At 47.7% G+C, this 23,669-nt stretch overlaps 1 protein-coding gene across 1 annotated transcript in view; it reads left to right on the forward strand.

Annotated features, from left to right (window-relative positions):
* The first annotated feature begins 1,433 nt into the window (after positions 1–1,433).
* The window catches only part of AIF1 (allograft inflammatory factor 1), an 84,295-nt gene continuing 62,059 nt past the window's right edge, over positions 1,434–23,669 (forward strand). Inside the window, exon 1 of the mRNA XM_086924609.1 lies at positions 1,434–1,580. Within this exon, the coding sequence (XP_086780735.1) occupies positions 1,556–1,580 (25 nt within the window). The 5' untranslated portion in view covers positions 1,434–1,555. The remainder of the gene's footprint in view (positions 1,581–23,669) is intronic.

Consider the following 23,669-nt stretch of genomic DNA (forward strand, 5'->3'; position numbering starts at 1 on the left):
GAAAAAAGGGTGGATAGATGAGTAAAGGAGTGAATGAGAGGATGTATGAGAGAAAGGATGGATGAGTGAAAGGATGGATGAATGATAGGTTCAATGGATGGATTCATGAGTGGATGAGTAGAAGGATGGGTGGGTGGATGGAAGGATGGATGGCTAATTGAAAGGGGAATTGAAAGAGAAAGGGGGATGGGTAAATGGGTGACTGAATGGGTGGAAGGATGAGTGACTAGATGGATGAATGAGTAAGTGAAAGGATGGCAGGATAGCAAATGGCTGGATGGATGAGTGAATGGATGGATGGGTGGAAGAGTGGATGGATGAGTGTATGGATGGATAGGGTGAAAGAGTGGATGGATGGATAGTGGATGAGTAAAAGTGTGGATTGAGGGATGGATGAGTGAAATGATGGATGGAAGGATACGTGATGGATAGGTTTGTAAATGGATGAATATGGACGGCCACACAGATGGAAGGACAGAATGAATGGTGAAAGACTGAATGATGGATGAAAGAATGATTACACATTGTAATCCCCATTATCTTAAGCAACATTTCCGATACATTGACTTTCACATTTATATGAGTGATTGTCTCTATATAATATGTGTGTGATGTACCGCACTCCAACACTCTGCCCCAAGTACTTGAAATGAGTAGCACTATAGAGAAAATTAAATGCACACGAGAGAGTGTCTATGTGAAGATATGGGGCGCCATTGGAGGGTGGTATTAAGCCGAGACTGGCCGGCCCGGGCATCAGGCGTTTTCTGTGGGAGCTGGAAAGGTGGGGGCGGTTTTGTTACCACAAAAAGACCTGCACATTTGCTTAAAGCTGTGCACATACTGACAAACCATGAAGTGCACAATTGTCTCAACCTAATATAAACTAATTTTCACTTGCACTTTAGTTGTTGTCTATTTACTTACTTATATACTATTGCGCAACCTTCTCTGATGTGTCTGTAAAACTTACCTTTTGTCCTAAATTTTGACCTCCTGTCCTGAATTTTTGTCCTGAATTTTGACCCTTTGTCCTGGATTTTTACGCTCACTGTACTGAATTTTAACCTATGTCAGTTGGTCACCCTCCCCCTAGCACATTGCCGATGTCAATCCTGTAGAGACAGTTTTTTATTGGGTCACCGCAGTCACTTACAATGAAGATCCTCGTCTAACGTGCATGTCACAGATTGAAACTGTACCGGTGCGATACCTCAGAGGGTTAATGCACTCGCATCCTCCCGAGAGGAGACGTGTCGTTCCCAGGCTCCCTTCATGGGATTTCCGATCCCACACGCGCCCCCCGCGTCCTCAGGCGGATGAGCAGAGCCGACGTGGGCTCCAGCCAGCCCCTGCCTTCCCGCCTCATCCGCACGCACCCGGCCCTGCCCCCACCAGAGCCGCGAGGGCAGAGGAGGAGGAAGGGGCGGCGGCGCGGGAGGGGGCGGCTCAGGCGAGGACTTCCCCATCTGCATGGGGAAGTCCACTTTGGCCTCGTGCTGGGAGCAGATAAGGGCGCAGACGGCGAGGGACGCGCGCGGAGGAGCGGAGAGCCATGGAAAGCAAGGAGAAGGCGCGAGGTAGGACGCTCCCTCCCTCTCTCTAGGGACCCTGTGATGCTGCCCTGCTGGGAAGGTCGCTGTCGGAAATTAATGCATCCCGCCCCACCCCCACGGATTCCCTGCACCCGACCCCAGAGGCATGGGGAAAAAAACTATACATATATATATATTTATAAAGAATAAAACACGGAGCAGCAGGTACTTCAGGCAGCGGCGTGGGTTGCAATCCTGAAAAGATAGCTCATAGCAGCGCTGTTGCACCTGCACACCTGCACAGAAGTCTGATGTTAGGTACAGGGCTCAGTCTTGGAAGGATAGCGTAGTGTGTCCATGCACCTGCTGCATCCGTCTGTGTGTCTACTGCACTCACAGACCTGATCTGAATCCTGGTGGCATGGTTCGACACGCTATGCAGCCTGCAGCAGATATGGTGAGCTCCCGCCCGTCGCAAGTTTCGAATCTTACTAACGTAGCCCTCTCTGGTACTGAGTACTGCCTGCATTTCTCTCTTAAAGGGAGAGTACCTTCACGTCTCAGCATTGTTGCAATACATTTAATGGGGGAGTACCTGCACTTCTTAGCACTAATGCAGTCCATTTAATGGGGAGTACCTGCACTTCTTAGCATTGAAACAGTACATTTAATGGGGGAGTACCTGCACTTCTTAGCATTGATACAGTACATTTAATGTTAGAGTACCTAATTTCTCAGCACTACTACAAAACATTTAATAGCAGAGTACCTGCACTTCTCAGCACTGATACAGTACATTTATTGGGGGAGTACCTGACTTCTCAGCAGTACTGCAATACTTTTAATAGGAGGGTACTTGCACGTCTCAACACTGTAGCCATACATTTATTGTGAGAGTACCTGCACTTCACAGCACTGATGCATTACATTTAATGTGCGAGTACCTGCACTTCTTTGCACTAATGCAGTACATTTAATGGGGGAGTACATGCACTTCTTAGCACTGATGCAGTACATTTATTGGGGTAATACCTGACTTCTCAGCAGTACTGCAATACTTTTAATAGGAGGGTACTTGCAAGTCTCATCACTATAGCCATACATTATTGTGAGAGTACCTGCACTTCACAGCACTGATGCATTACATTTAATGTGCGAGTACCTGCACTTCTTTGCACTAATGCAGTACATTTAATGGGGGAGTACATGCACTTCTTAGCACTGATGCAGTACATTTAATGTGCGAGTACCTGCACTTCTTTGCACTAATGCAGTACATTTAATGGGGGAGTACATGCACTTCTTAGCACTGATGCAGTACATTTAATGTGCGAGTACCTGCACTTCTTTGCACTAATGCAGTACATTTAATGGGGGAGTACATGCACTTCTCAGCACTGATGCAGTACATTCAATCGGGTAGTACCAGCACTTCCCATGAGCAAACAAGTACAGTGGATAGTGAGTACTATCATTTCTATATTTTCATTTAAAGTACAGTTTATAATAGTAGCTGCGTTACGGTACCTCCGAGCATTATTAAGAGCTGTATAAAACAAATCATTATTTTATTCCGAACAACCTCTAGGCCGCTGCTTTTTATTTTTGTAGTTTTATACAGCCCAAATTCGACCCGAAGGTATTAGAGCACCAGTTACTTTACACAAGGACACATTCATTTTTGGTAGGCACAGGGAGATTAAGTGATTTGTCCAGAATTACAGGATGTTGAGCCGATGCTGAGACTTCAACCTGGTTCCTTAGTTCCAAAGTCGGCAGCTATGGCCGTTACGCCACACCCTCTCCTACTAATGTTCAAAATAAAGATTGGCAAAGACAATAGGTCTGGTTTTAATGTGCTAATGTTTCAGCACAGGCATGCACAAATACTATTGATATGTGTTGCATGCACAAATGAAGTTGGCTTTGTCGATGTTTTTTGTATAGAACGTATATAGCATGTATAGATTTGAATGTGACAAAAAGGGTGATGATTGAGTGTACTTTTCACATGTAAAATAGTCCTTCATGCATGCCACAGGAAGTACTTCCTGGAAGGTGTAATGATACATCAAATAGCTAATAGCCAGTCAATGAACTTTATTTCGGCCGTAGGCCATAAAAGCAGCACACAGATAAAACAACAGTAAAATTGTCTGATATAGAAAGCTAAAAAAAGCATTATAAAATAACATATTGAGGTGTGACTGAATAGTAACAATAAAATCCTGTAAGGTAGTTGTTAAAATGTAAAAAAAAAAATAAAAAATTGGTCACAAACAGTTCGAGTTATTTGGGGATAGCATTAAGTGCGAGCATGGAAAGCTAGATTTATGTATCTGTTCACTTGCCAGCCCCCTCCATTTATTGTAAAAATAAGCCACCTAGGTGTTGTGAACCGGATCAAGCACCTTGAGCATCGCCCTTCTTTGGCACCACATATAAAATAGGAATCTGGAAGTCACAAATACCGTCAATGGGGAGGAGTGGTATCTTAAAATACGATACACTTCCTGGTAATTTCTAATGCCTAGGTTTTTGCATAGTTGGATGATCCATTTGGCTCTTGCGTTGGCATAGGAAGGGCAGAAGAGTAAAACATGTAAGTCGGATTCTACACTAGCAGAACAGCCTGGGCAGCCCTTAAGTTTAGAGTTTGCACCTGCCCACTTGTTAGTAAAATCCCTTACCGGTAATGTTCCATGTCTAAATTGCACATAACGTTTTTTTTGCAAGAGGGGGATGGATGGTGTCCAAAAATTGTTCAAATCGATATGTGCACTTGACCTCCAAAAATCTAGAGCTTAGCACCCCTATGTTACTGTTCCATAGTAAATTGGCCAGATGGGAATCCTTGAATGCTAATGCAAGAGATTTATTGGAGATACGGGGACATGTCTGTTCTGGGGTAAGCCATAAATCAACTCTTCCCAGGGAGTGGCATAGATGTTTAATGTGCATAAGCCAAGGGATCTTCCCTGTGCCCTGGGAAAGTAGGAAGTCCTTCAGTTCCTCCCTGTAATGGTTAAGCTCAGGAATACTCCAGAGAAGTCTCCAATAGAGTAAGGGGCGGTCAGTTATTGTGTCCAGGATTGGGGTCAGGCCAACATCTAAACGTAATGGGAGTAGGGGAGTACTCTGGGGGAGACGTAGTAATCGTCTCAAGAAGCTGTTCTCGGTCGCTTCCAGATGGTTACATTAGTGTGGCCCCAGAGTTCTACTCCATACAGCGCTCCTCCCCTTGCTTGGACCTTGTATATTTCTAGTGGGGTGCTAACAGTTTTTGAGGGCAATCATTATGTACCTTTAGGATACACCCTGATACCTGAGCAAGTTTAAGGTTAGCTTTGGCCACGTGAGACCGCCAGTCCATTCGGTCATTCAGGGTGATCCCCAGATAGTCAAATGTTGATGTTCTACCCAGGGCCAGACCCTTCAGTTGGGGATGGGGACAGTAAACCATGTATTTTGTTTAGTCGAGATAAATCTCCAAGTTCCTGAGTGAGCAGAAGTTACAAAAAGCTTCCAGTGTACGCTGTATACCCATAGATGACATGGATATAAGTAGCGCATCGTCAGCGTACATTAGAGCTGGTACAAGACGGTTTGCCAGGCGCGGAGAGTCTAGGGCCCAGATGTATCAAGATACCCTTTAGCGATTCTCAAATAGCGATTTTTAAGCAGTCGCTATTTGAGAATTGCTAAATGGTATGTATCTAGAAATTCGCTATTTTTTAGCGATTTCTTAAAATTCCTTAATTGCGATTAGCAAATTGCTAATCGCAATTAAGTAATAATTTCCCATTCATTTCTATGGGCCAGGAGGCGCATAGGAATGAATGGACAGTCATTCTCAATTTGCGATTCGCAATTTGCTAATCGCAAATTGAGAATAATTTCAAGGGTGCCTTAAGGACACCCTGCTGGACCCCCCCCTGAAATATCATGTGTGCGCATATGGCGCACATACATGCCCTAAGGGCATGTATGAGCGTCACATGGCACCTTTAGAAATTTCAAAAAGTGCTTTTTTTAAAAGAACTCGCAAATTACCACCGACTACAAGTTGGTGGTAATTTGCGATTTCTTAGCCTAAATTTGCGAAGCTTAAATGCTACATACATAGCATTTAAGGAATCGCAATTTGCGATTCCTTATATGCTTGCGCAAAATTAAGGAATGACAAATTTTGCGATTCCTTAATTTTGCGGTGCGATTTTTTGATACATCGCATTTGCCGATTTTTTTTGTCGCAAACGCTGCTTTTTTGCGATTCGCAGCGTTTGCGACATAAAAACGGATGATACATCTACCCCTAGGTCTTTTGATCCTAAAAGATGGTCAACCAGGCCGTTAAGAAAAAAGGAGAAAAGTGTGGGGGCCAGCACGCACCCCTGCCTGACCACCTTTTCGACTCTAAAAGGAGCCGAAAGCTCTCCCATTTGTTCCACAGCGGACCCTGGCATAATTGCCTTGGTGCAGACATTGAATCATTTGGCATAGATAGTAAGGAATGCCCATTTCATGCAGAATGGCACAGAGCTTATCTCTTTGCACGAGATCAAACGCCGATCGAAGATCTACGAAGATCGGGTACAAACTACCTCCTCCCTTGATGACCACCTTCCAGTGGATTAGCTATAGTCTAAAAAGTTGGTCCGTGGTAGAGACTTAGCCCTAAACCAGGGGGGTAAGAATCTTGTGATCTTCTGTCCATAGCTGAGGTCTGCAGAGTAGTATTCGGGCAAACAGTTTTTGCAAGATGTCAATAAGGCTAATCGGTCGGTAATTCACCGGATCAAGGGGGGAGCCATTTTTGAAGATGGGAATGATTTCGGCTCCGAGCCAGGTAAGCGGGACGTCCATACCCTGGAAGATGGCATTGAACAACACCCAAATGTATGGGGCCCAAAATTCTGCTCGCTAAGGAACAGATCGCCCGGGATCCTGTCAAGGCCCAGCGCTTTTCCTGGCAGTAAGGACCTCAGGGAAGCTCGGACTTCAAGCATGGTGCATGTAGGGACCCCCAAAACCGGGTTTTTGGGATCTATACTCTCTGACGTGAGTGAGAGCCTCAATAGGAGAACCGTTAGTTTGGGAGTACAGGTTTTTATAATGCAGAATCCAAGCCTCTTCACTTACATTCGGGGCTATAGCTGAAGGTCCGCGGCCTTGCCAGATTTCACCAAGTTCCAAAAGGCCCTGTAGTCACGATTATCCAATGCTATTTTGATGTCAACCCATTTGTCTTCCTCCCAGTCTAGTTTGGCCTTTCCGATAATGTTCTGGTAGTGGGATCTGGCTAGTCTTATTGATTCAGTTGAACCTCTTTTAACCTCCCTTAGTAACAGAGATTTCGCCCGTCTGCACGTTGAGCTGTACCATTATTTAGACAGTGAGACTGATCCTTCTTTGTGGCACTGGAATAAAAGAAGGTAGCCATTTTGCCAGTAAGCTCTGAGTGGATGTTATTTTTTGAGTTTAGGTGGACAGTGTCTAAATTGTCCACCGAAAGAGGGAGTATTTGCAACTTGGTCGTAAATTCCGCTACCATATATGTGATCAAGGGCTCTTGAAGCCCGAAACGCGTCGTTGCTGGCTGTGATGTAAGAACAAAATAAATGTATACCTTGCCTGAAATGCTGTGGTCGGTCTGAGTTCCTGCTTCGCCGCGAGACGGAAGTGGTTGGAATTGCTGTTGCATATATATATATATATATACTCTCGTTATGGCTCAATGGCGCCGGAGCTTTGGCGCTTCGTATGCGGTGCAGTTCTCCACGGCGGAGCCAAGCCGTACAATATTCTTCAAACCCTCTTTTCCAAGGAGAATGGAGAAGCACTCACGGGCACTTTCGCAGTTCTTTTTATTTGTAAATCACAAGGGTCATCGCTTCAACCAACGCGTTTTAGTGTCATCCGAAACCTTGATCACGGTTGATCAAGATGTCAGATGACACTGAAACGCGTTGATTGAAGCGATGACCCGTGTGGTGTGATTTCTTCTTGGAAAAGAGGGTTTGAAGAATATATATATATATATATATATATATATATATATATATATATATATATATATATATATATATATATATATATATACATACATACATATAGTCTGTGAATGCAAAGCAGTGAATATTTTAGACATGAATAAATATTAAAGAATAAGCAGTTCATTAATAAACACGTCATCATATTTGTAGTATGAAATAATGAGGCAATATACGTACCTAATATGCAGGGTATATTATTGCGCATAAATTGCAGTACACCTACATTACATGCAAGTAATATATTTATATATAAATACATATTCAAGTAAAGGGATGCATTTTTTGATATAGAAGACATGCGCTCTTCAAATATGTATTTATATTTGAAATACATGAAACTGATATTACGAAGGACATATTGTGTGAACGGCAAATATTTATGTTTCATTAAAATTTGATATGGTGCATGATGTCAATTACCATGTATACGGGTAATCAGCGGCCTTCTGGCTGCTTGTGCACTTTATAAAAACATGAAAAATTAGTCAACCAGAATTGTTAACAGAACAGTTTTGATTTCCTTCTTTACTTTGTTTAACTAGCATGAATATTTTCCACATCTTCGTATATAATTTAACTCCAGATCACTCAAAGTGACATCCTGTTTAAACAGGTGTGTGGCTCTCGGGAATAAGATTTTTAAACTGCTTTCACTAAGACATACATATATAGCAGCACATTTCCTTTCAGGGTTACTGTTTTGCTTTTATGGTTTGTTTCCTGATGTTACCAGCTTCAAAGGATTACAGTTTCTTCCATTCTCATTCCATTGTAGATCTCTCTGTCATGTACAGTGAAGAGGTCCCACCTGGTCCCTCCTCAGTGATTCTCAAATATATAGAGAATGCTGAGTGGGGGAGTGTTAAAACACACTTAGGGTACCTTACAACACAGTTCTGTGGCATATAATCATATAATGTCTGCAGCTTCCAACAGACACAACCCTGCACCACAAGGTGGCATCACCAACATCTCTCCACCTCCCTCTGCCACAGGACATGGGAACAGCGTCCCCTCTCAAAAAGTAATGAGTGGGACTCCAGCCACCAGGGGTTCTACTGATGACATTTTTCTTTGGTGATATTGATATGGTGTCAGGTTTGTGGGGTGATGTCACAGTCTGATGTCAGGTTTGTGGCAAGATCTCACACTTTGATGTTCTGGTTTGTGGGGGATGTCGCAATTGGGTGTTAACTACTTGAAGTTGTGTCACAGTCTGACTTTAGTTTCCTGAGTGATGTAACTGTGTGCCATCAGTTTATTGGGTGATGTTTCAGTATGTTTCTGAGTTCCTGGGTTGATGTCACTGTCTGGCATCAGTTTCCTGTGGGGTTGTCACAGTCTGACATCAGGTTTCTAGATACTGAGATAAACTGACTATGACTTTGGGGTGATCTGAATGAGGTAAACATACCATAGCTTGGATGTGTAATTGTAAATAGTATTTCTATAGTGCTTACTACTCCTGGCGAGGCGTTGAATCCCTTTGAGATGATTAGTGCACTACACTGGAACCCAAGATTAGTAGTACTTTTTTTTATTTTCTTTGTGCATTAGTTGTGTTAGGTTTGTGCTCTTGATTCTTTTGTTTGTTTATTAAAGTTTAAGTAGGGATAGAACAAGGGTAATGGATTTGAAAGGGGGAGTAGTAAGTTTTCTTTCTAAGTAGTTAACGTGTGTGCCTGTTAGTTGGGTGACATGGCTAAACATCGAGGGGAACATTTGTGGAGGATGTTTGAGGGTACATAGTAGTCAGAAAGGTTTTAGATGAGTCAAAGAAAGGAGGGATGGGAGAAGGCTGAGAGGAGGTTTTTTTAATATAAGAAAACTGAGATTAATGTATACATATACTTATGCACATGACACTTGGTGAAGTTGTAATAGCTGGACAAATCCCTCTATATAAAAATACCCATGTGCACAGAAGCAGTAGTAATATGTACATGGTCTGATGTACACACATTTAATTTGTTGTGATGTATGCAAACATTTCATGGCATTTCTTAAGGTTTTAGTAGCAGGCATATACCCTTTATATATATGCACCTATATGTACACAGAAGCAGCAATTATGATATTGTGTGATATATATATATATATATATATACACATGTATCCAATGGTGTACTATACTTTTGTCTCTAATGCATCAATCTGCTTATAACAGGATGCATACTTCAATGTGGAATGACACATGTATAACCACTTGCAAAAACCACAGTTGATGGACAGAATGCCCCAGTACAGAGATCTGGGCCTAAATCCATTGTTCTTTTGCACTCCACCCCACCCCAGTTCAGACATGGCCATATGCAAATCAGTCTGACCCTGTGCCTCATGGGAACAGACCAGCCCGAACTGCCAGCCCATGCCTTCCCTGGACCGGAAACAAGCTTCCGAGGACCGGTTTCTGGCATTCCAGCCGTCTTCAGCCCGGCTTGCTTGAATCCAGTGGTGTGGAGAGCATGGGACTCACGTCTGAGCATACCCATCCCACTCGGGGTGACAAATGCAAAAATCACAGTTGATGGACAAAATGCAGAACAATGTCATACATTCACCCCAGTACAGAGATCTGGGCCTAAATCCATCGTTTTTTTGCACTCCACACCACTCCAGTTCAGACATGGCCATATGCAAATCAGTCTGACCCTGTGCCTCATGGGAACAGTCCAGCCTGAACTGTCAAGCCATGCCTTCCCTGGACCCGAAACAAGCTTCCGAGGACCGGTTTCTGGCATTCCAGCCGTCTTCAGCCCGGCTTTCTTGAATCCAGTGGTGTGGAGAGCATGGGACTCCCGTCTGAGCATACCCATCCCACTCGGGGTGACAAATGCAAAAACCACAGTTGATGGACAGAATGCAGAACAATGTCATACATTCACCCCAGTACAGAGATCTGGGCCTAAAACCATCGTTTTGTTGCACTCCACACCACCCCAGTTCAGACATGGCCATATGCAAATCAGTCTGACCCTGTGCCTCATGGAAACCGTCCAGCCCGAACTGCCAAGCCATGCCTTCCCTGGACCGGAAACAAGCTTCCGAGGACCAGCTTCTGGCATTTCAGCCTTCTTCAGCCCGGCTTGCTTGAATCCAGTGGCAAAGTGAGCAAGGGACTCACGTCTGAGCATACCCTGCCAACTTATGGCGAACAAAGAAAAACCAAAGGAAATGAGGGACGGAGCGTTGACAATAAAAGCACTCGCCCCCCGTCAACTGATCTGGGTTTAATCCATCACCGTTCTTTAGCCCACTCTGCCACCCCAGTTCAGACATGGCCATATGCAAATCAGCCTGACCCTGTGCCTCATGGGAACAGTCCAGCCCGAACTGCCAAGCCATACCTTCCCTGGACCGGAAACAAGCTACTGAGAAACGGTTTCTGGCATTTCAGCCTTCTTCAGCCCGGCTTGCTTGAATCCAGTGGCAAAGTGAGCAAGGGACTCACGTCTGAGCATACCCTGCCAACTTATGGCGAACAAAGAAAAACCAAAGGAAATGATGGACGGAGCGTTGATAATACAAGCACTCACCCCCAGTCAACTGATCTGGGTTTAATCCATCACCGTTCTTGAGGCCACTCTGCCACCCCAGTTCAGACATGGCCATATGCAAATTAGTCTGACCCTGTGCCTCATGGGAACAGTCCAGCCCGAACTGCCAAGCCATGCCTTCCCTGGACCGGAAACAAGCTTCCGAGGACCGGTTTCTGGCATTCCACTGGTAACAGTGTTGGAGGTATGATTCCAACATGTTTGATACCAAACATGCCCAGGTTTAGCACAGCCACTAAAAGATATCCATCGCGTAATGATGCATGACCTCCTAATAATAATAATAATAAATTTTATAGAGTGCATGGTTACACTGGGAGCAGTGTGTCCCCGTGCTGAGTGTGGCTGGCCCTAACCAACAGACGAATCATCCCCACCCAGTTCTCTCCTACTAACCTCCTCATTCTCTAGCCAGAGGAAAGAGGTAGGTTTTAAGTTGTTTCCGGAAGATACGTTCCGATGTCTCTAATCTCATTTCATGTGGGAGTTTATTCCAGTGTTGGGCAGCTTGTACTCGGAAGGAGCGTCCGCCCATCCGAGCTCTTCTGAACCTCCATTTGTATCAAAATGGCTGACTGCATTGAGCATGAAGAATCGGCTCTAGGCTTTGTAGGGGGTGCTCATGCAGGGGCACCCTCATACTTCTAACCCAGCACCCTGCCTTCTGAATTAAAAGGCCTGCCTTAGGGGAGACATAGGTTTTAAGTGTAGTGACCTCAGATATAAGAAAACATATATCTGTCGTAAGTGATACTAGCACCAGCTTACACAGGCTGCAATGGCAAGCCTGTAGTCACAGTTTGAGTGGTCTCTCATGGGTGGCATAATACATGCTGCAGCCCATGGGACACCCCTGGTGTATCTATCATATACTAGGGACTTACAGGGGTACACTAGTAGCCTATTGTAGAGGTGCAGAAGTAAATACAAAGTCACGTTTATGGAGGAAGCACAGTGACTGGGGTCCTGATTAGCAGGATCCCAGTTCTACTACTCATACCAGCAAAAAGCAGGGAAAACCATAGAAGCAGATCCTACTTATCTACACTCAAGATTTTGGATTAGTGTGTTAGGATCTACTGTGTCAAAGGCTGCCGAAAGGGCCAAGAAAAGAAGGGCAGAAACTCCATGCGGGTCTACTGTGTGTAATGAAATGCCTCTTTTTGTACGGCCTCCTCCAAAGCTTTTGAACTGATGCTATTTTTTTTTACCTTCTAAACAGGTCTCAGTACCAGTGCCCTGATCCTTGAATGTGTATGTTTGATTGGCCTATGCCCTATTGACATAAGGTAACTTGCACAAGCAGATGATGGACGGAGCGCTGAAACTTTTCAGACATTCACCCTCAGTCACAGATCTGAGTTGAATCCATCATCGTTCACGGTCTTGACCCATGTGCCTCATGGGAACAGTCCAGCCCGAACTGCCAAGCCAGGTTTTCCCTGGACCGGAAACAGACATCCTGGGACCGACTACGGGGTAACACCCCTCTTCAGCCAGGCTAGCTGGAATCCATTGGCAAAGGGAGCAAGGGACCCACGTCTGGATTTAGGCCCAGATCTCTGTACTGGGGTGAATGTTTGACATTGATCAGCATCCTGTCCATCAATTGTTCTTTTTGCATTTTTTACCCCGAATGAGACGGTTATGCCCAGTCATGGGTTCCGTGCTCTCTATGCCACTGGAGTCAAGCTAGCCTAGCTGACGTGGGGGTTATGCCCCGAAACCAGTCCCAGGATGCCTGCTTCCGGTCCAGGGAGTACCTGGCCTGGCAGTTTGGGCTGGACTGTTCTCATGGGGACCAGGGTCAAGACTGATTTGCATATGAATGGGTTTAAACTGTAATGGTATGGTGAGCAAAAAAAACGAGAGAATTGGGTCCAGATCTCTGCACTGGGGTCAATGTTTGACATTTATCAACATTCTGTTCATCAATTTGTCCTAGGATGCTTGTTTCTGGTCCAGGGAGGACTTGGCCTGGCAGTTCGGCTGGACTGTTCCCATGGGGAAAAGGGTCAAGACTGATTTGTATATGCCTGGGTTTAGACTGGAATGGCATGGGGAGCAAAAATACGATGGATTTAGGTCCAAATCTCTGAACTGGGTTGAATGTTTGATATTGATCAGCATTCTGTACATCAATTGTTCTTTCTGCATAAGGTAACTTGCTTATGTGTCCCTAATATATGGTAGCAGGGATACCCAGGACCTGTAAGTTAATGTGTTCTTCAGGGACTGCAGCACTTGTTGTGCCACCCTAGAAGGGACAAGGTAGAAACATGCCTCCCATCCTGCCACTGCAGATTGGTAGAGCTGTTTAAACTGCTAACTCTAGGGGGCATTGACAAAGGGACCACCCAGTACTTTAAAGTAAACACAGCAGAAGCTCACAACACAATAACTAGATTGGAGGCCTATAAGTCCACCATACAGGGAGTGATCATAGCAGGCAAAATAGGTGGAAAAAAGAAAGAACCTCTCACTGTCGAGAATTAGAAGAGGAACTCCTCAAACTTGAGGCTGACCATATATGGACACTGTCAGATACTGTACGACAACGTATTCACCTCAAGAAAGAGGAATATGCTACTTTAGTGACGGATCAAGTCTGATTAGCCTTTATTGCTAAACAGAGGCGTCTGTATGAAGCGGGAGACAAAGCTAGGAAACTCCTGGCTTAGCTCAGTAACAGAGACAAGCATCATATTGGGGAAATCGTAGCCCCGGATGGGTCAATCATTACGGGTAGTGAGGAGATAACAAATGTTATGGTGGCATATATGAGTGACCTTTATGCACCCCATAGGAACACACCAGGGCCATAACTACTAAACTTTATCCTGGACTGCCTGCACAGGCAGCTGAACAAATCGGACATACTGGGGCTGGAGGGGGCCCTGACAGCAGAAGAAATATGCTTGTCACTTATGTAGCTTCAGCCAAGTTATAACATAAGGTCCAAACGGACTACCAACGGAATACTTCAAGCGAATGACCAACAAGGTAGTAAATCCAGTGTATGATATGTACACAGAGGCATTTCTCAGGGGCGAGCACCCAAAGATCTATGCACTTCAACAATTACACTTCTCTTTAAACCATGGAAAACCCCCAGACCGGTAGTATTCATACAGACCAATCTCCCTACTTAAGGCGGACACCGAAGTGTTGGCAAAAGTGATAGCCAATAGAGTGTAAAGCATAATCTCTGACCTGGTCTATCCGGACCAGAGTGGGTACATGGCTCACCATTCTACTAGACTGAATTTGCACTGTCTCTATAACAACCAAGTAGCTGCCGATACACTGGGAATTCCCCTAGCTATGGCATCATTCGATGCAAAGAAAGTCTCCAACTTAATTGAGTGGCCATTCCTGTTGCGCAAAATGGGTTTCAGACCCAAATTCCTGAAATGGACCCGACTTCTCTACACCAAATCCAGGGCCATGCTCTGAGTCAATGGGGCCCTATCCAAAGAATTCCCCATACAGAAAGCCCCAAGGCAGGGCTGTCTGCTGTCTCTGATGTTTTTCGCCATGGCGATAAAGAGCCCATGCTAAGTGGATCCGGGCAAATGCTCAGGTATGGGGTGACTTTTGGGAAGACCAGATATCACTTTATGTGGATGATATCCTACTATCTATTGCAGAACCCAAATCATCCCTCGAAAGACTTAGAGACATCTTATGAGTTTGAGTCACTTCTTGAACCTGGTAATAAATTGGCACAAATCACTGATCTTCCCGATAGGGACCTGGAGGGATGAAGAATCCCGATCATTACCTCTGCAGGTGGCTACGCACTATTTTAAATACTTGAACCTCTTGGGTGTCCTAGCAGGAGTGAACGCATTATGAGGATAGCCAAGCCCCACTCCTCAGGGAGTTGGAAAAGTTTAGACAGCACTGGAGGCTTCTACCACTATCTATTCTTGTGAGAGCAGCAATTTTTAAAATTATTGCTCGCCCCAGATTTACCTACATCTTGCACAGATGCATTTTTCCAAGCGGTAAATAGACTACTACCATCCCTGCTTTGGAGCAATAGCCTTTCATGTATCGCTCTACCCAAAGTTTCATATTTGAGGGTGGAATAACTGTACCTGATATATGGAAGTACTATGATGTGGGGCAGATAGTGAATGAATGGGCATTTGCCCCGCTGGACGATCTGGATGTACAGAGAGGAAATTGGGCCATATGTACAAAGAGGAAATTGGGCCAAGGGCTACTTAAATGTGTCCTATGGGGGGAGACTTCCTGCGACTGCTCCACAAGCCACCGCAGCAGTGGTATCCATCTGGCATAAGCTAAATAGAGAATCTGAAAGAGACACGTTAGTGATAGATTCCTTACCTTAGAATATCCCCAGGCGTCAGACTGGATCCGGAAACTTTTTGCGTAGCAATACCCCTGCGCGTCGGTAGACGTCGTCTGCGGCTCCGCGTCCGTCGTCGGCGTCGTGAGCGCCGGAATGACGTCGCCGGAGTACTTAGACGCCGCCCATGCGCGCTGACGTCAGTTCTTCTTTTTTCCGTGCCAGCTAGCGCAGATCCGGAAGAAGCTCTACCCCCAGTCAATTTTTGACTGAACTTTTTTGATCTTTTGATCTCTCATTTTTGTTGGTTACGTGGGCGCGAAGAAGGGAAAGGCTGTACACAAGAGGACCATTTCAAGGTGGATCATCTTGTGTATTCAAGCATGTTACTCCATGGCCAAAAAGGAGCCCCCTGCTGGATTGTGGGCTCATTCTACTCGGGCCACGGCGACAACAACTGCCCTGGGCCGGGGAGTCCCTTTACAGGACATTTGCCAGGCAGCTACGTGGGCCTCGCTGCACACGTTCGCAAGACACTACTGCCTGGACAGTCAAGTCCGGAGGGATGGCTTCTTTGGCCGTTCCGTCCTCCAGGACTTTCTGGTGTGATATTGGTTCGCAGACCCACCACCGGGGTTGGTATTGCTGGGGTATCTATTCTAAGGTAAGGAATCTATCTCTAACGTGTCTCTTTCAGATGCACAAGTTACTACTTGTGTAACGATATATCTGTAAGAGACATTAGTTAGTGATAGATTCCTTACCGACCCACCCATCCTCCCCGTTCTGCGAACCGATATCGAGGGTTAAGGTCACCCCCTTTCAGGGCCCTAGTTTCATGGCACCAGTGTTGGTTCTAATTGAAAGAAGGTGAGAATTCCGCTGCACTCCTGGTTAATCAAAGTTTTATTCAGAGTTTTAGAAGAAAGAAAGTCAAGTCTTTTAGGGTGCTCAGGGTAAAGCCCTTACTGTCCGGGAAGGGCTGACGTGAAAATTGCAAGATGAACCTTGTAGGCACAAGGTGGTGAACCTGAGCACACCTGTTTGCTATACTAAGCACAAAATAATCCAAAGGTGAAATGCAAAAAAGTTTTATTCACTTTTTCAATTGTATAGATATCTTCATGATAATGTTCAAAATATTCCACGTATAGTAGGAACTGAAGATGATTTTTTCATTTTATGTAACTTTTCCAAAGATACTCAAGTTAAATGTAGTGACATCAAATACATATATCCTCACCCCTGAGGATATATGTATTTGATGTCACTACATACACTGGTGCATTTCACCAGTGTTGGTTCTATCATGGCTCTGCGTATCTGGCGCGGAAAAGCTGTGTATCAGAACTGACGTCAGCGCGCATGGGCGGCGTCTAAGTACTCCAGCGACGTCATTCCGGCGCTCACGACGCCGACGACGGACGCGGAGCCACAGACGACGCCTACCGACGCGCAGGGGTATTGCTACGCAAAAAGTTTCCGGATCCAGTATGACGCCTGGGGATATTCTAAGGTAAGGAATCTATCACTAACTAATGTCTCTTACAGATATATCGTTACACAAGTAGTAACTTGTGCATTGGGATGGGGAAAGAGACTCCCTCCTAGAACTCCCCTGTGGATGGAAACAAGGTTGCGTCCGGTGACAGAGCTGCAGGGCTTTAAACAATGGGACATAACTGGCCTCTCCACATTAGATGACATGTGGGATGCAAATGAAATGGTACAGTTTGAACACTTACGGACAGAATATGCATTATACTCAACATGGTTTTTCAAATATTGGCAACTAAAACATGCTTTGCAATCAAGAATCCCTAGAGGGAAAGAAAAGGAGACAACCCCCTCCCACCTCCTCATAGCCCATGGAAACCTGAAATGGACATATGACACCTAAAGCCATCTGCTAATGAGGACTAGGCAGGGCCAACTGTCCAGACTACCAGACGATTGGCAAAAAGATGTGATGGAGCTGACTGATGATAAGTGGAGGGATGCCTTACAGTTCCAAGGAAAGTGGCAATAAAGGCAAGCTTCCGCCTTATCCAGTATAAAATCCTGCATAGGATTTATTATACCCGAACATATGCCTTAGACACTGTGGACAGCGAGGCACCTTTGTACATATCTTGTGGTAATGTCATACGCTTCAAATGGGGTGACACGCAGACAAATGGATGTCATAGGTGCCACAATAGACCTAGGAGTTCCCCTTTCACTGTTCGGTAAATGGATGGAATTGGATACAATGATTTATAGCAAAGTACTGTTTAACTTGGGGTACATAGTGGCAAAGAGGGAAATTGCTCAAAAATGGGGCACCAACCTCAGCTTTCACCTATGGGAGTGGATGGTGGGCATGAAAATTTGCAGAATAAGGGAGAACACGGTGTATCATGGGATATCACAAAATGTTTTGGGGGGGAGGGGGCACAGAGACCTAGGTAAAATGGACAACCACTAACACAGAGGGCCGATCAGAGGAACTTAATGTTCCGTTTTTATTCTGGCCACGGACCCTAGTCTGAAACACTGGCAAATGAAATGTGGATCTATGGAACAGTCATACTGAAGCCAATGACTGCCATGTACCACTGGGTAGGATGGTGGATGATGGGAGTAGTATAGGTCATCTGATATCTCTACCGCGATGGTGCAGATTATTAATTTAAACTGTTTACAAGTCTCTAATTAAAACCAATAAAAATGTTATGTAAAAAGAAAACCTGCTAACTCAACTGCAATAACATGTAAGTATCCCTTGCGTCAGGAGCTCTCCATAGAAATCAATGGCAAGGGGCCACTGGAACTGGACTGAAGACTGCTTTTCTTGCTGAGGTAACTGTTTCCTCTTACCTTGCTGGTCCCCTTGACTGGCTCTCTGCTGGAGTTGATTGCCCAAAGTATTTACAAGTAACCGCATTCTACTTTCACCAGAGTTTTCTTGAGAACGTTTCTAAGTATCAAATTCGTTGAGGGTGTCCGTGCTTGATCACGATTTAGAGTAAAAAAGTTATGATGTAATCAATCAATTAATACTTTATTCGGCATCAAAACAATACCATAAAAGTACATTTGATAAAAACATTCACATATCCCAATCGAAAATTAAAATTGTCACAGTAAAACCAGCCCATACATACATATACAACATGGTTCCTAAAAAAAAAACCTTCTCATCTAGTTTTCCTATACCAACGTTTAAAACACGATCTAAGGTAGGAGAGAGGTGACATGACCGGATAACCTAAAGACACGTACACAAAAACCACCTCATAACAGGGAATACAATAAATACTCATTCGGTAATTACAGGTGAACACAACCCCCCAATTCATTGCTGTGTCTTAAGGCTCCCAACAGTAAAGTTAATCAATTACGCATCACCTCTACTGGTTCTAATTCGCATAGCCGACCTTAAAAAGCTTATGGTACAGAGAAGAGTTAAAACCTCAGTGGACAGCTTCAAGAACAGTAGAGCCACCTTTGCCTGTTCAAACCCTGCTTTTCTTAAAATACCTTTTAAGGGGGCGTGGCCAAGATGGCGGGGTGAGCGGACGCTTCCTCCCGTAGCTCCTCCGGCCCGGCTCAGCTCGAGCCCCGATTTCTGCGCTTCTCTCCCCCCGCAGCTGCTTTGCGAGTGAGGGGGCTGTGCCGGAGTTCCTGGTGCACCTATTGATACTACTTTGACTCCTATCGCCCCGGGGGAAGTAGTCCGAAAGTTTGCTCAAAGTCCGGAGCACGGAGGAGAGCCTGGGAGGCGGAGCGTATTGCAGTGCTGTCCAGGCGCCTCGGCTGGGCCTGGTGCTGAAAGCTGGTGATCCCGAGTGTTCGGCCCCGACGTGCTTCGGAGAATAACAGCGCCCCCCGGCCGAAGCCTACGTGACTGGTGCCACCGACACGCAGCGGACCCTGGACCTTAGCTGGTGCTTTGGCCCCTCGCTACCGACGACGGTGCATGGTGTGGCGTGGGCCCCGGTCCTGGTGGCGAGGGACGGAGGCATCTACGCGGCAGCCGACCTGGGCGGACCCGCTGGCGAAACAGTGAGCCACTGGCTGTGGACTTTCCTTGCTTATTGTGCCCCGGGGGTCGCCGGCGATCTTGCCAGCCCGGGCCGCTCTCCCGGGCCCAGCCCTGCCGCCATCTTCTCCCTGAGGAGCTGGAGCTGGCGACCTCCACCCGTGCCTTTGACGGGCGGGTGCCCACTTTCGCCTTGGCTCCTGACCTAATTTCCCCAGGGGTGCGCTGCTGAGAGACCCTGACTCTGGCCCCCGATTGCCACCCTGGTCGGTACAACGACTGTCTCGCCCCGGCCTGGGCCGCCATTTTGTCGCTTGTGACGCAGCACCTTTGTCTTCGGCAGGGTCTTACATCTGGTGCCCACGAGCGACTGGACGCACCTACGGCGGCCGGCCCTGAACCTTGCCCACTGCAGCGGCCACGATGACTGGGAGAGGAGGCTCGAAAAGGGGTGACCGCACTCTGCCGGACATGCTCAGCAGGGCCCAGCAGCTGAGGGACAGGACGCAGCCGTCGCCGGGGTCCTCCCGGGCCTCGGCAGAAGCAACTGGAGGCGAACCGCCGGTCACGAGGACATTTATGGAGGACTTATTTAGCTCCCTCAAGGACGACTTCCAGACACTAAAGAAGGAAGTAGCCAGCGAGGTCCGAGAAGTGCGCAGGGAGGTGGAGGGCCTTGGCGAGCGTGTTGACACAGTGGAAACGGCAGCCCAGCGCCGTGATGAAGAGATAGCCCATCTCCAGCAGGACGTTCTCCGTCTCCGAGAGCAGTGTGTCGAGCTCCAGGCCCACTCTGAGGACCTCGAGAACAGGTCCAGACGGAACAACATCCGGGTGCGGGGTGTCCCATCCGCGGACGAGGGGACGGATCTAGTGGCCTATCTACAGGACTTGTTCCGGGAGATTTTGGGAGAAGATGCAGAATTCCCGATCCGCATAGATAGAGCGCATAGAGTGGGCCGACAGCGCCAGTCATCAGCACCCCCACCGGACATTCTGGCGTTCCTGCCTGATTTCCCCTTGAAGGAGCGCATCATGGCAGAGGCCCGCAGGAAGCAGCCTTTAACTTTTAGAGAGCGGCCTGTGGCGCTCTACCAGGACCTGTCCGCCATCACGCTGCAGAAGCGCAGGTCCTTCCGGATTGCTACAGACTTTCTGCGGGAGCACGAGACGCCCTACTCCTGGGGTCACCCCTTCCGCCTCATCTTTAGATGGAACGGAGTGTTACACCAGCTGCGCTCCCTCCAAGACATCTGCGGGGTGTTGGGACTCACGGCCACGGAGGAAGACGGAGCGACGCCCACATGGAGGCGCTCGGAGAGACGGAGCCGGCGGAGATCGACGAGGAGGCAATCGTCGGCGACTGCGAGTCGCCCTGATTCCCCTACCATCAGGGCAGATATGGAGGAAGCCCTGAGAACGGCGGCCAGGACCTTGCCTGAATCCAACGGCGTGGCCTTGGCGGCCTAACTTCACTCCGGGGGGAGAGATGCTTAGCCTCTACGATGCTGGGTTGGGGCTGGGGGTTGGGAGGGAACGGTTGGAGGTGAGTGGCTGAACGTCCACTTGATTGGTTTCTACAGACTTGCCCGTTTGGGCTGGACTGAGACAATGGGGTGTTTTTATTTGTTTGTGGTTTTGGCTAGTTGCCATGGGTTGGTTCTGGGAGGGCTTAAGAGTTGTTTTGTTGTTGGTGGGGTCCCGTCCGATATTGCCCAAGCACGCGTGAGGCCGGTCTTGGCCTTCCCTGCGCGCCTGCCCCGCGCGCCCCCTCCGCTGATCCCTCGCTTGCTGCACAGCGCTTCGAGTCCCTGGGAGAGATGCCATCCTTGAAAGTGGTGACCCTTAATGTTAAGGGTCTGAACAATCCCGTGAAGCGCAGAGCGATCCTATCCTTACTAGAAGGGACGCAAGCGGACATATGCCTTTTGCAGGAAACTCATCTGCTACCCAAAGATTGTCATAGGCTGCGCTCTGCCAAGTTCCCCACCCAATTCTTCTCTTCGGCAGCGACCAAGACTGCAGGCGTAGCAATTCTTTTAGCCAGCTCTTTCAGGGGCGAGGTATTGTACAAATATGCCGAGCAAAAGGGGAGGCTCCTAGCGTATCGCATGCGGCTTGGGGGTATTGCCTTCACGGTTGGCTCCGTTTACAGCCCGAATGATCACCAGGATCGTTTCCTGGAATCAGTGTTGGTGGACGTCACCGCCTCGCCCGATCGCCATGTTGTCTTGGGGGGAGACCTGAACATTGTCTTCGACTCGGCTATGGATAGGTCTGCCCAGCGCTCCCCACAGATGGGGGAGCTTTCCCGCGTGGTGCAAGACCGGATTGCAGAGATGGATCTGCATGACCTCTGGCGCGCTATGCACCCCACCGATAGGGACTATTCCTATTTCTCCCACGCGCACCGCACTTATTCGCGGTTGGACTACCTCCTGGTGAGTGGACCCCTACGCACGGCCGCCACGGCGGCGGACATCGGGGTTCTGTCCCTGTCCGATCATGCACCGGTTTCCGGCGTCTTTGCATGGCCGGCGGCCTCCCCCTCCAGAGGGTTGTGGCGGCTTCGGGATACTCTTCTGCATAAGAAGTCGGTCGTGAAGCGAGTGGAGGAGGTCATTCAGGACTATCTGGTCCACAATGGCAACTCCGACACGTCTCATGCGACGCAGTGGGCGGCCTTGAAGGCGGTCCTCAGGGGGGAATTTATCTCCATCTCCTCGGCCGAGAACAGGGAGCGGCAATGTAAGAGGGACGAACTGACTGCGCAGGTCAGGGAACTTGAGCAGGTTCACCGCCGAACAGGGGCTCCTCGAGTTTGGAGGCAGTTGAAAGCGGCGAGGAAACTCCTTTCTGCACTGGACCTAGATCGAGCGGAATATGCGGCGTTGCGTCTGAAGCATGCCTTTTACACGGGCGGGGACAGGTGCGGTAAGCTCCTGGCCCATCGGCTCAGGGCTGCGCAGCAACGCAATGTGGTGAAGGAGCTAGTGGGTGCAGACGGGGTTTCTGTTTCCGGTGACGCGGAGGTGGCGGACTCCTTTCGTAGCTTCTACGAGGCGTTATATGCCGCGGAACCCTCCTCGCCGAGGGACGCTGTGGATTATCTGGAGTCTGTGACCCTCCCGGTGCTCGAGCCCGCCCAAGCGGACCACCTAGAGAGGGACATCCATGTGGAGGAAGTCATCTCCGCTATAGCACGATTGAAACACGGTAAAGCCCCGGGCCCGGATGGCTACACGGCCTTGTTCTACAAGACCTTCTGTTCCACAGTGGCGCCTATCCTGGCTCGCCTGTTCAACTCCTTCTCCGAACCGGGGGCTATCCCGCCGGACCTTCTTTCCGCGACTGTGTCGGTTATTCCGAAACCCGGGAAGGACCGGACCCTGTGTGGTTCTTATAGGCCTATTTCGCTTCTGAATGTTGATCTTAAGCTCTACACGGGGATCCTAGCGGCCAGACTTGGACTGCACCTACCGGGCCTGGCGGAGGTGGACCAGGCTGGCTTTGTACCCGGTAGACAGACAGTTGACAACACCAAGAGGGTGACGCACATACTAGAAAAGGCCTCGCGCGTCCCGGGGGAGCGGATGTTACTGTCGGTCGATGCGGAGAAGGCCTTTGATAGAGTTCATTGGCCGTACCTTGAGCTGGTTCTCGGGAAACTGGGAATCGGCGAGAAGTTCCGCACCATGGTCTTCAATTGCTATAAAAGACCATCAGCATCGGTACGGGTCAATGGGCACAGCTCTAGTAGTTTTGTCATTGAGCGCGGTACGAGACAGGGCTGCCCCCTCTCGCCGCTTTTGTTCGCCCTCTACATGGAGCCGTTTGCCCAGAGGATACGCGATAATCCGGACGCTATTGGGGTTGCGATGGGTCAGTATACCCATACTGTTAGCCTTTATGCGGACGATGTCCTGTTGACCCTGGATGACCCCAGGAGGTCCCTCCCTGCTTGCGTCCAGGAACTGAACGCCTTTGCACGCGTGGCCGGCTTTAAAATGAATATGGCTAAATCGGCTGCCCTGGACATGTCGCTCGCCGCGGACACCAGGAGAGACCTTCAGCGTCTCTTCCCCATGCAGTGGTCCTCATCCACGGTGCCGTACCTGGGGATCCTGCTGGCGCCTTCGCTGCCTGAAATGGTTAAAGCAAATTACTCTTCCCTTAGCA

The sequence above is a fragment of the Lissotriton vulgaris genome, chromosome 5, assembly GCF_964263255.1.
Source record: "Lissotriton vulgaris chromosome 5, aLisVul1.2, whole genome shotgun sequence".
Taxonomy (NCBI): Eukaryota; Metazoa; Chordata; class Amphibia; order Caudata; family Salamandridae; genus Lissotriton; species Lissotriton vulgaris.